Source organism: Stigmatopora argus, chromosome 12, assembly GCF_051989625.1.
Source record: "Stigmatopora argus isolate UIUO_Sarg chromosome 12, RoL_Sarg_1.0, whole genome shotgun sequence".
NCBI classification, from domain to species: Eukaryota; Metazoa; Chordata; class Actinopteri; order Syngnathiformes; family Syngnathidae; genus Stigmatopora; species Stigmatopora argus.
Genome location: NC_135398.1, coordinates 12,185,212 through 12,199,092, shown reverse-complemented (window position 1 = coordinate 12,199,092; position 13,881 = coordinate 12,185,212). Strand labels below are relative to the sequence as shown.

The 13,881-nt window shown below is 38.7% G+C and overlaps 1 protein-coding gene across 5 annotated transcripts in view; it reads right to left on the bottom strand.

The window, feature by feature from the left end:
- LOC144085598 (rho GTPase-activating protein 12-like) overlaps window positions 1-10,737 on the bottom strand; it is a 36,307-nt gene extending 25,570 nt beyond the window's left edge. For 2 of the 5 annotated variants that reach the window (XM_077615045.1, XM_077615044.1), the window contains exons 1-2: window positions 10,287-10,737; window positions 7,116-7,925 (exon numbers count right to left, since the gene is read on the bottom strand). In XM_077615045.1, coding sequence (XP_077471171.1) covers window positions 7,116-7,859 — 744 coding nt within the window. In that variant the 5' untranslated portion in view covers window positions 7,860-7,925; window positions 10,287-10,737. The remainder of the gene's footprint in view (window positions 1-7,115; window positions 7,926-10,286) is intronic. The other 3 variants (XM_077615046.1, XM_077615047.1, XM_077615048.1) reach the window with 3 other exon arrangements.
- Window positions 10,738-13,881: the final 3,144 nt, after the last annotated feature.

Sequence of the window (13,881 nt, the reverse complement as noted above, 5' to 3'; positions counted from 1 at the left end):
TGTTGCATGACCAATTAGGATGTGTTCAATCTTCAAGGAAAACTGCGGCTTCAATTGAAATTATCTTCTCAATTGCAAATAAAGGTAATATCAGTAAACAATCTATCATACACAGACATGACAAGACTGTTGAAGTGAGCATTCGTTCAGAAAAACACTGCCCAGATACTCTGCCCAGAATGAATATTCATGCTCTACACAGGTAATGAGAAAAAAACACAACAATACTTGCTTTACGTTGACAATAATGAGCAAAATTTTCGGCAAGAATTCAAGGCTGAGAACGAAAAAAACATATTTGATGCATGCAGATTAGCACGGAGGGCCGTTCACCCCGTTAGTAGTCATCACTTTGACGGCAACGATGAGGTTATTAGGACAGCTGGGCTGGGTAATTACACTTGACGATATGCGCAAATGTGTCCGCGCGAGGTCAAGTGCGATTAGAAGATACTTCAGCATAAACAATTGAAATGATATTTCACACGGTAGCCCACAAAATGATCTCCGTACTGAGGAGTTCGACCTCAATTAAAATCTAGTCAAAATATGGCAGCCTGTGCATTAGTTAAAATGTTCAATTATAGGTCCATTTTACCCATTTAGTTTGAAGGACATTACGTATATTATGTATGAAGGACATTTTGTTAAGCATGTGCTCAGTATTTTCACCAATGATAAATGAATAGATTGTAAACATGCAAAGTGTATTTTTTTTTAAAGTGCAGGGAAACAATGTTTGATGCTATGCCTTGCAAAAACAGGCCATCAAAACAACAACAAAAATTGATTAGCATGCAGAAAAGACTTAAGAAAACATGGAAACCTAAAACTTGGCTAAGGAAAAAATGGTCTGGGAAAGTTAATGGAAGATTTCTGCACAAATGGCAAAAGAGAAAACAAAACATAAAAGCTAAAACTTGGTGGCAGAAATGTATTTTATCGCGTAAATGCAAAAAAAGGTCAAAGGCAAAAACTACCTGAAGCGTTTTCCTGTGCAAACACCATAATGTAAAAATGCAAACTAAGATGAGGTATTGCAAACACTTTCCTGTTTAACTGTTAAGACGTAACAACCAGTTTATCTTGTTTTAAGTGAACATATTCCCACCAGTCAACAATTTTTTGTCACATTAGAATAAATCGTCCCTATTTGTAACATTATATTTGGAATATCTTACAACCACATCAATGCAACTTTATCATAACCGACAACGACTGATCAATCCTCTAACTATCGCAGATTTTTACACAATTAAGACGCCGCCCGCCCATGTCGTCTCCCATTAGCAGATCTCGCTTACTGGCCCACAGCAAAAAGGGATAAAAAAAAAAAGGGCGATTTTCTAGTTCATTTTACAAAGAAATGGACTATGGGTTGTGGTTCAGCAATGTCCAATTTATCAAATTCAGTAAAGTACCCCTTGAGATGATTGTGCAACTTTAACTACTACTAATTATTTCAATATTAAAAGAAAAAAAATTCCTGATAGGAATAGCATGGCTTCATTTTTGGTCATGAACTGATCTTACTCGTCTTGAAGTTTACTTTTAAGACGGCGACACACACGATGCCGAGATGAAACCCGTTCAAAAAGAGCAAAGACCGGTTGCCCCTGTTTCCAACGACAATGCAACATTGATCTCATAATATTAACCAATGTGACAGTTAAAGTAGACTAGTGAGGCATTCACAGTCTATTCTGGAATGGACAATAAATAGCTTTAGAAGCACACAGGAAAACAATTACTGTCTACAAATGTTACGCGAGTGGTTAGGCATTACATTTTGCCCAGTTTGACGACGTGTGCCTTGCACAAAAAACAATTTCAAAACAAAGATAAAAACAGGTCCCACTGAGGTCTGAAAATTCCTAAAAGACAAACATTATAAAAATAATCAAGCTGTAAAGAAAAAAACTATAAATACCCCAATCTTAAGTATAAATGTTATTCATTTTAACTGATTTGAAAAATAATTTCGATATGTAAAAATAATCCAAACACGAGAAATAAAATACTACTAATAATAAGAATCATGAATTGAAAATAACATGCAGCAATTACATATTTATATCTCATCTCATTTTCTGAACCGCTTTATCCTCACTAGGGTTGCAGGGGGTGCCAGAGCCTATGCCATCTGACTGTACAGTCCAAATGCCAATTTTACTATTACTGTGTAATAAAAGATAGAAAAACAATGAACAAGTTCTTTTAACACTGACCTAACAGTTCATATTTCTTTTTAAGCGGCAAGAATTTGCCAGCATTAAAAATTACTTAATGGAAACATTAATGTATATTCCTCAACATTAAGTCATGTAAATAAAAATTATTGTAGTTATATTCCATTGCAAATTAACTGACAGAGTGAATGATTAACCAGCAGGATTGCTCATAGGAAGGGGTGCGAGGTTTAAAAGTCAAATAAATACCGGTCTTTCTGGGAGAAAGTGACAAATGACACTGCACAGCCACGCACATTTAGCAGGGCGTACACATGGGCGGTGCATAAGGACATCCATTTAGTGGTGAGAGATGCAATATAAATCATTTGAGCATCATAAACTCTTATTATCTCACTGTCAGTGGTGGTAATGGATGTCTGATTCACTCAAAAAGGGAGATCTGGCAGTGAACCCTCCTGTTTCAGTGCAAATGACGCCAGTAGATGACCAATACAGTGTTTCAGATTGACTGAAATAATCCAAGATGCTAGCGGAATGTACCAAAGATACTCAATATCTCAATATTAAGGATTATTGTAGAATCAAGTGATGGCCAAAAGGAAACAATTGTTCCATGTGTTACATCCACTGTCCACTATTTTGCTGGATTTATTTACAGATCAAAAAGCCCATCAGTAAAAGGTAAAAATGAGCAAAGAAAAATACATCCAGCCACTTTTCCTTTCATAAATTGATGTATACTTTGTGAGGATGCTGCAGTTCTGGGCTATAGGCGTAGTAGTTCAGTGCAGCAGCCAGCTGTCCAAACAAATGTTATGTTGCTGCCACCCGGCCAGCTCTTATGTAATTTAGCATGGCTAGTGACTCAGCCGGCATCACTGTGAACTAAACAGGATGCCGGGTGGTTGCTGCACTCCCTCTGTGTGGTGGCCACTTCGATTCAATGGCAACTATAATCAAGTTAAATCAGTGAAACATGGCTGCATGCCCATTTTTCAGGGCAAAACATTTTGTAAATGTTCACATGGGGTCAGTGGAAAAACTGCACCTTCAGAATGTATCGATTACTTGACAAATCAGCACTGGTCCTGCATCTCCAAATCGTCTATAAATTTTATGAATAAAAGTGTTGGAAAAAAGTAATTATCTATTAACTCTTGGAAAATGTACCTCTGTGATGTAAAATTGAACTCTTCCACACTTGTTATATTATTCATATATATCACTACTTTTTATCACTTTTTATCAGAGGTCATCTCATTTGGGAATTTCAGCTATTGTTATGACCCAATCTAAATGAAGACCGGAAACTCTGGTGCAAATACCAGATTTACTAAATAAAAGCTTGAAACTATGATTGCTATGGCATGTTGCAATTTTTGTTTCCATAAAAAAAGAAGAAACTGACTTTGTTTGACTGTTTTGAACTGTTCACTATCTGTCAAACTGTTGCTTGTTGTGACTTGAATTGAGTATATACAGCCACTATACAAAGCTCAAATCCCACGTATTCTGCTCAAAAGTCAAAGCAAAAAAACCCATATATATATATCAGTCCAAAGGCACCTTGTACTGAATAAAAAACAAGCCGTGGTACTCATAATATCAACGCACCGACCGCTATATCGACAAAAGTATTCATTATTTGTTTGTATTATGAAACACTGCCCATGCTGCTACAAACACTGTTTACATCTCTTCACAATAACAACACTGCCTGGAAAAACACTTACAAGGCTTGAATTATTTTTTAAATAAAAAACTGGAGCATGAAGCATCTGTCCTACCTACCGTGTGGTTGTCATCGGGATACATGATGTCGGCTAGCATTGAGCTGGTTTCATCGCTGTGACTGACATGGGAAAAGCTACACACTCAACTATTATGTAAACACACACACGCACACACAGAGGAAGAGAGAGAGAGAAAGAACGAGAGTGGGAGAGAGTGACAGAGCAGTGCTCTTCTGACATAATATTCGCACACACAAACACAAATATCCAATTGAAGCGCTTGGAGGGATTAACATGAAAAGCTCTATGTAGTGTAAAGAACTGTGCCTCTCAATCTCTCTCTCACACACACACACACACACACGCTTGTTTGTGTCTAATCAAAGACACAGCAGATGATCAGATGATCTCCTCGTAACCAGTACACAGAATGTCTATTATTCTTAGTCTTCTATTAAAGGGATCACTACACTGGTTATATAGAGAGAATTAATTTCCCCTTCCCCACAAAAAAAAGCTCACATCATGCCCTAGTTCACATGTGTCAAAGTGGCGGCCCGGGGCCCAAATCTGGCCCACCGCATCATTTTGTGTGGCCCGGGAAAGTAAATCATGAGTGTCGACTTTCTGTTTTAGGATCAAATTAAAATGAAGAGTATAGATGTATATTAAATTTCCTGATTTTCCCCCTTTTAAATCAATAATTGTAATTTTTTAATCATTTTTTCTGTTTTTAGTTCATAAATCATTTTGTAAAATCAAAAAATATATTAAAAAAAAAAGCAACAATAAACATTGTTTTAGATCTATAGAAAACTGAATATTCAGGGCTTTTAATCCAGTTCTTTTAATCAATTTATATAAAAAAAATCTAAATATTATATCTAAAATTGTCCGGCCCACATGAAATCGAGTTGACGTTAAAGCGGCCAACGAACCAACCCGAGTCTGACACCCTTGATCTAGAGCTTTTCTGCTCATCTGTCAAGATATTGTTTTATGAAATAATATGAACACCAAACTTATAAAAAGGAAATGCCGACTATTTTCTTTAAACAGACAGGGTAACCTGGTTGAAAACTCTAAATTTGCCTTAGGTATGAGTGTGAGCCCGAATGGCTGTCTGTCTCTTTGAGCCCTGCAATTGGCTGGCCACCGATTCAGGGTGTCCCCCGTCTGGTGCCGTAGTTATCTGGGATTGGCTCCAATACCCCTGCGACCCATGTGAGAATAAGCAGTTCAGAAAATGAATGGGGAAAAAAAGAAGTAGAACATGGGTTGGTTTCAACCAAAATGCCGGCATAATTTCTCAGCTTTTTGTGAAAGGACTTTGACGTCAATATTCTTTCTTTCATGACGTGTTAAACTGTAAAGCAACCCAAACAAGAATGGAAAGGGCTTAAGATGGCAAAACATCATTTATTTACAGGTAAACAGTTAGGAAATGCATTATGGGTGACACTGGCTCACGGTGAATGTTAGCGCCTTTTTTAGCATGAGCTTCCTCAATGCTTCTGCGCCATCCTCTCTTCCATTCACAACACACACTTTTGACTATTTACCGAACTTTGGGATTGTGAAAAAGATGCCCCAAAAGCCTCTCATCTCATCACATCTCATTTTCTGAACCACTTCATCCTCATTAGGGTTGCGGGGGGTGCTGGGGCACAAGGAGACAGACAACCATGCACACTAACACCCATACATACATACCTAGGGGCAATTAATTTAGAGTGTCCAATCAGACTACCATGCATGTTTTTGGAATGCGGGAGGAAACCAGAGTACCCAGTGGAAACCCACGCACGTGACCTGGATTTGAACCTGGGACCCCAGAGCTGTGAGGCCGACACACTAACCACTTGCTCCACCGGGCCGCGCCCCAAAAGCCTCTATTTGTACAAATAATCATTAAACCATCAACTTGTATTTCACACTGTGGCTTTAAATTCAGTCAAAAGCAGAGGACAGTACTAAAAGAGTGGCTGCCCGCTGAAATTAATGAAAATTGAAAAACTAAAATCAGTGTAAACAAGAATATCAATTCGATTACTGAATTTTGAACGGTGGCAGGAAATTAAAGCAGATAATGTTTAGTTTTTCATTTAAAGACAAACATATTTTTGCAGTCATTGAAACAAGCCAAGTGTGTATCATACGAAACAATTGTATTTCGCTGGTAATGTAAACGGCCAGACATTGACCAGTTTGATTTTCTTGCCTACCTAAGTTCGGGGAGTCATAACTAAAAGCAGCAATTCATTTCACCGTCTTGGCTAATCCAGTTTTACTCCTTAATGTGTTCATTTTCGTCTTCCTCATTTGACTAAGTCTTGAATAAACGCAAATAATAGTGGCAAAGGATGAATCCACACACCAATATCCACACGGCTTAGTAACTTCTTGTTTTCAACTAGTCTAGCAAATGTATGCAAATCTCCCAGGTTTTAATCCAATGATTTTGCACATGCTTGCTTATTTTAAATATATTATTTTAATATCAAGGACTTATTATACTGCACATTATATTTTTTAGTGTTTCGGGGAGGTAAAGCTCATCAGTAAACGTCAACTCTGGATGACTGGACCAGGGTTTTATGAAGAAAAATAAGCATAGACAGCAAAAGGAGTGGACCAGTTGCTGCACTACCCAAAGACAGTGTGTGTTAGAGAGTTTAAGTGCCCTCAGGATTTCATAAAATCACACTTAGGCCCTCCCAAACAAAAATAAATAAATTTTAAGCAAGCTCAACAACAACACAAGACACCAATGGTGATATTATCCCATAGTGCCAATATGGCCTTTCCATGGAAGTCAAGCAACTTGTAGTTTGGCCTTTAAACTGCTGTTTATGTGCTTCGGTTTATATGTAATGAAGAAAGGGAGGAAGGAAGCAAGCCCATTGGGACTCTCACATAAAAGTCAGGTTATGAAAATGTTAGACTATGTTTGCCTTGCCTTTAGACAGCCTTTAATCAGCAGGACGCCTAAATGTAAAAAATAGCAGGCGGCTCGACAAGAGGCCGGACTAAAGAATAAATGTTCTTATGTCATAAAGGACAATTATCAAGTCTATTAAAAACATTGACTGCACTGACAGTCAAGCAATGACAACATCTCCAGGGGGTATTAGAGCTGCACAAAAACAATTGTAATTGCCTCAAATCAAGATGATTAAAGTTTCTTTACCTGGAGTTGTTCTGTAGAACTGCTGCTTAACTCGTCTCCAGACTCTGAGTCGTTGGTCCGTCGGTCTTCGCCTGCTGAGACCGGGGGACTGTCCACGTCCAGTGGAGCCCGGACCAACTCTGGAGATTGGGGCCTCGCCCGTCCACGGGGCAACGTGCTTCTTCGATGGGGAGGTGCGGGCACTGGATTTTGGGCTAGGATTTCAGCAATTGAGCACTCGGGATCAGTTGGGGTGACGGGAACGTGCTGGTTACTGTTCCGCCGCTGGACAGGTGGAGTCAAATGGATTGATGAGGCGGAATGAGCCGAGGGCGAGCGTGCGGGTTGAGACTCGGGCCTTTCATGTTTCTCCACGTCCTGGAGATTTAGAGTGCCTGGTTTTACCCAGACAGCACCAGTGTTCTGGGGTGGGGTGTTCCCAGTAGAGACAGGATGATTAGGAGGCGTACTCCCTGCAGAAACGGGGTGATGAGACGGGGTATTCCCAGTGGAGACAGGGTGGTGCGGTAGAGTCTTGGGAGGTGGCATGAGGGCTTTGCGGACCTCTTTGACATACTGGGCGGGTACGTAAAAGGCTTTGCTGCCCTCATCCCTGCGCACCTTCCACCAATCTTCATTGGTCTTCTGGACAAGCATGTAGCATTCTCCCTGGCGGATGGCAATCAATCGGTCTTTGGACTTGTACTCGTAGTCGTACTCCACCTCGATATAGACCTGGCCCGGCGCAATGGGCAGCGCCGACATGGCGCCGTCCGTGATGCTTTCCTCTGATTAAATTACACACAATCCGACATGGCCTCCGTAGACAAACTGATGGAAACAAAAATAAGGAGATGGAAGACATTGATTCAGATGCACATCTCCTTAACTCATTCGCTGCCACTGACAGCGATAAAACTTCAATCCATTTAAACTGAGAGCAGCTGGCAGCAATCACTTTCTACCAGCTCTGCCAATTCAAATGGATTAGACATCTATATGACAATTAATAGCAGTGAATGAGTTAATTGAGGAAGTTGACGTAAATATCATCACTTTAACTCAACGCTTGGATTGACACAGAGTAAACTTTTAAGAGCGTCTTCACTCTGAAAGCTTTCAACAACCTAATAATCAATCACAAAACACCGCCTCTGACACGACACACACTCCCCTCAAATATCCTGACAGAACCCGTTCGCCCCCAGAAGCACTCCCTTTATGATCCCGGTCGAACAAATCAAAGACAATCCATTAAAATTTGACCATGTGCATTAAAAAAACTGCCTTCTACATCCAGTCTTTAATTTACCTTTCAATTTCTCCTCCCCAGTTTCAGCATCCGGCCACACAGCCAAGGACATCCCAACACACCCCTTTAATTCTAATACCCATCACCAACAATAAGAGCCGAAAGGCAATAGTGTGTCTTACAAGACATCCTAATATGGTCCTAACCTGATGAGAGGAAGTGAATAAGGAGAGACGTAAATCCTTTTGAAAGGCTGTAGTGCACTGTGTGCAGAAGATTAGGCACTCACGCTAATGCTAATAACGTGACTCGCACATTGCCACACCGTTGACGCTCACGATGTCGGTCGACAAGTCGCTGCTGATTTGTTGAATAGCTGGCATAGTTTCCTGCTTAAATAATATATAAACACTCACACGGGTGTTAAGGTGAGGTAGGTACACCTTGAACTACCGTCAGTGACATGTTTTATAGCCATTCAACTTCTATACTACATACACATCAACTCAAAGCAATACAATTAGACAAAAATAGATACAGCTACATTGTTCTACCACAGGAACACTGGCATTGTCTTGCAACCAGTCCACTTTTTGTACAAATCGGAATTATACATCATCAATTTTTTAGCCTTTTGTGACCTTACATTACATTGTACACCATTTCATTCCATCTTTATACGACTGGCCAGGAAACCATTAATTGTTTATGTCTATCTGACATAGATTTCCCAGCTGACCATTATTTTACTATTTATTCCCTAAAAAGAGACCAGGATTTGTCTATAAATGCTTTTTAATTGGTTAACCGATGTCAAAACCAACAGTCAGAATAGTGACCCAAAACATTTTTTTATTATTGAGTACTGTATTTTCTCGCATAGAAGACGCATTTGTAACAAAAACTTATCAAAGGTCAATCAAGGGTACGGCTTATATGCGCACAAGACTTGCTATATTCTTTTTCACTAGTAGATATCGGCAAAGTAACATCTACTATTTGTTGGTTATTTTCTGGTTTGCAATAAGAAAACAACCATAACTGGATGAATAATTCCTTATGATATTGACCCTAATAATGTTTTTTTTATTCATACAATATCTCAGAAAAACCACATCCGATGATTTTCTTAAGATTTTCCCTTCAAAGTAACACATTTGTACTCCCTATTAAAACCAAGAATATGGAGATGAAAATTGTGAATCAGGGGGCGGCTAATACGTGAGAAATTGTAAAATTCAATGATTTTAATGCGACTTTAAGTTTGCGTCTGACACGCAAGGGTGGCTTATGTGAGTAAATATGGTAGGTAAGGGGTTGAATCTTTAAAAAACTGGGGAAATTTTAGTATGAAGTGTATTAGCGCACGCCCTTAAAATTGATTGGCAAACAGACAATTGGTTGTCCATTTGTGCCCTACCTGAACAAACAGTATTTTGCATATTTTGTCATTATGTGCATTCATGAGGAACGGGCGACCAGTTTACTGTTGATTTAAGAGTGAGTATTTAGATGTCCCTTGACATGACAGGCGACCAATCATTTAGCTCCTCTCAGTGTATTTCAAGTCTTTCTGGCTCCATCTCATCGAAGGCGGTCAAGACAATAATTAATAATACAGAAAATGATTTCAGATGGGCGTATTGATAAAACTAAATTAGAGTGAAATTAAAAAGTTAACTTTGATCCCTTTGAGCGCATGAAGCCCTGCTAGGTTGAATTCCTCATGGGATTGAGACAGTGCACTTCCTGAAACATTCCAACAAAATTTCTCCACATTAAAAACACAATTTTTAGTTGTCTTTTTATGGGGCGCCCATAAGATCGCGGCAGAAACCGTAGTACAGACTTAATTTGTTAGCCACTGGTTAATTAGCATAAGAGCTAACTAGAATTCCCATTGCGCCAAGGGGAGTGGGTGTCCCGTCAAAGTCGCTTACCTTAATGGGAACACATAACAGTGGTCCCAGCTGGCAGGTTGCAATTTAGAGGTACTTAGATCCTACTAAAGTTGCTCCTTAATGGCGGACGTCTGGATGATGGTAAAAAGAAGCTGTCCACTTGCTTGTGTTGACGCCAGAAAAAAAGTCACTTCCTGTCCGATACAAGTTTAGCCAAGTGAGTCACTCTTTACCTTCCTGGGCCCAAGATCGTCTACAAAGCAACGATCGTCTATTAAACAACAGCTTCACTCTGACGAGAGGCTGTAGCTCGTCTACGTCACAGTTCTCCACGTGAAACCCTGCGCATTGAAGTTTAGGTTTTAATATGATCCCTTCCTTTAAAATATTTGTGTTATATATATTTTTTAGTCTTTAAAACAGCCGGAATAATGTCAATCTACAACGGTTGTGATCAGGTGGAGAATTGTTTCAGGAGGTCGGCGCTCTAAATTTGCGTTCATTTCTTGAGATGCCTCAGGTGTTTTGACGCAAACTGAATTATAGCGCCCCTCTAGGCATAAAAAACATACTACTAGTATATATAAATATATATACTAGTATATATATAAATATATATACTAGTATATATATATATATATATATATATATATATATATATATATATATATATATATATATATATATATATATATACACACATTCAAATTGGAAACATATCCCACCAAAAACTACACATTATGAGCTATATTAGCTTTTGTTTAATGAACATTGTTCAAAAGGCTTCAGAAATTGACTCACTGAGCCAAATTAAATCTTTTTTTTAATCATAGTATTTAAAAAATATTTTCCCCTTGAAGAAAATACTTTTAGGAAAGATCTCTTAAGCAAACATATATTTAGGACTGAAAAACAATCAAGGAAAAATCTGTCAAGAATGTCTCATTCTAATGAAATCTATAAACAATAATATTAAAAAATAAGGTAACTATAGAGTTCTTTCCAAAAGAATAAAATATGAAATCCACAAATTCCTCATGAATAATTGTCCAAAGAATCAAAGAGACAAGATCTGAACATGTTTACTGATAATTATTTAATCACACATACATTTACATCATGCAGTCAATCCCCAAAACAAAAACAAACAAAAAACAAAAAAAACGGGCGATATCATCTGCATCTGTCACAACTCCAACTTTGTGCCCCAGTTAGCCAGGAATGATCCAGTACCTTTTGTCCACTAATGGATTTCCCCCCGAGCAACAAACAACAACAACAACAACAACCCTTTAAAAATGGACCAACTATTACACAGTAATAAAAAAGTGGCATTTTTTTACGTTAAATTTCGAAAGAATTTCAATGGAAGCCACAAATACGCTTTAATTGTAGTCATTTATTTACTCTTTAATCTATGTTTCCATTTCATATCCAGTTTTTGGTGGAAGGTGAAAGACAGGAGAAACATTTGGAGGTCCATGCTAATCTACTGATTCATGGGGGGATTACAAATAGGGTGGGAGGGGGCGCCTCTATACATACACAGTCCTTTCACAGACGCAGAGGGGGTCGTAGGGGAGTGCTAGCGTCCAGCCTAATGTGGGATTCAAATCCTAAACAGATGGAGTGCTTTCAAAACTGGATGCTAAATGCTTGCTGTACACTTGTCAAGTCCAGGTTGAAATATTTTCATCTTTAAATAAGTGGATCTTGTTTTCTTTCAAATGGTAAATATTACATGAGGGTGTGTGTGTTGTTCAGTGTATATTACAGTATATATTGCACTTGCACGTGGTGTTAGCGTCCTCATGCTGGGATTACAACGCACCAAAGGATTATTAAGGCCACACCCAGAAAGAAAAATATATATAAAAAAAATGAGAGACAATCAATATTGTTGGAGTTTGTTTAAGATAGAAGCCATTTATCAGAGTGGTTTTTAAAGGAGAAAAATTAATTTCCAGGATGAATATAATATATGGGGGAAACAAATTATAAAATGATTACTGTCAAGAAAAAAAAGAAATCAAGGAATATACATTGAACTGTCAAATACGTTAATTTAATTAATGAGAAAATAAATATATAGTATGCATTATAAATTTTTTAATTATTTCATTTTTAGAACAATGCCACTACTACTTTTAACCTAATAAAATATCGAAATGTTTCCCTTAACAATGAGTTTTATATTGGCCTTAATTCTTCCCAGTTTTATATGATGTGCATTTATTTTGCATTTTCCTTTCAGTAGTGTGGGCTTAATAGTCCTCCGTAATAACGCACTGGGGCCTCAATGGGTTTTTAAAAAAGGAGACAACATAACCCGAAAAACCAAAATAAACAATCATCACTAGAAAAAAAAACGACACTTTTGTATTGACTTAAATAAACCTTGTCAACTTGTGTTTTGAACCCTGCCTGATATCGGCAAATGTCCCCTCTGGTGAACACGTGAGGTCTGTGGGTCACTTTCAGGGCATTCAAAATGTTCGGGAGCAGTGGGGGGGGAATTGTTTGCAGCTATAAATAGTCATCATGATGAGTAAAAACACACAAGTAGCTTGACAGAGTGTTTTGCCGGCATTAAAAAGCATGGTCTGGATCATGGGCATCCGTTCCGTTGTTTTTTTTTTTGTGACATAGCGAATTTGCAGATTTAAGTTAAGCATAAAAACAAATGGCGTCCACGCATGTCCACTTAAATACATCTACAGTACATGTTTGCATGGCTGCTGCTGCTTTTTCTTTTGGCCCGCCTTCACGAACATGTGAGCACAAAATGAGCGGGGCACTGACAAGTAGGGACAAATTTCTGTACTACAACTTTTGCGGGACAAAAAGGAACCAGACAATCACACTTAATTAACAAGGTAAGAGAAACAAGAGATTATGGGAGGGAGGAAAAGATGGTGGTGGGTAGGGAAGTTGGGGATGAAAAGGATGGAGAGGGTGGTGTTAAAACAGAAGGAAGGGTGGAAAAAATGAGGGACGTAAGATGGAAATGAGGAAGGAATGCCATCAAGTAACTTGAATTAAAGAAGAAAGGATACTTAAATAATCATCTTTTTTTAGGTCAGCGTAAATTGAAAAAAAAGGTCCTGTAAATGTCAGCGTCCACTTTGACCCACCCTGTATACACACTGTATTTCTTCTTTCTTAGAGTTGAGAACATGTCCCGCAATGAGGAAAATGTAGGCGGCGTTATTTAGCCTACATTGCTACGTGCAGTCGTAGGATTTTTCCTTTTTTTCTTTGATTATTTATTACATTTTGTATTACATTCAGCTCAGGTGGGGAGGCGAAGAGTGCGGTAGTGTTGTGGGGGGGGGGGGGGGGGCAGCAGTGCACACCTACTGGCACGACGACTACAATGACAGACATGTGCAAAAAAACGAAGAGACGAAGGCTGGACATTCAATCAGCGTGCCGTTTTTGCCGCTGCGGTTCACTGAGACATTTGGCATGTTTGGATGTTATATTCAATTTTAGTTGCTCACTTTGTAAACTCAATGCACTGTGGGTAAGCGGGTCAGAGCTGTACAGCCAGGAATATTTCCTATTTATACGTATTCATAGTCCGCACACTCACTCCTGTGCGGTTGTGAAGCTGTATTGGAATGACGGGCCG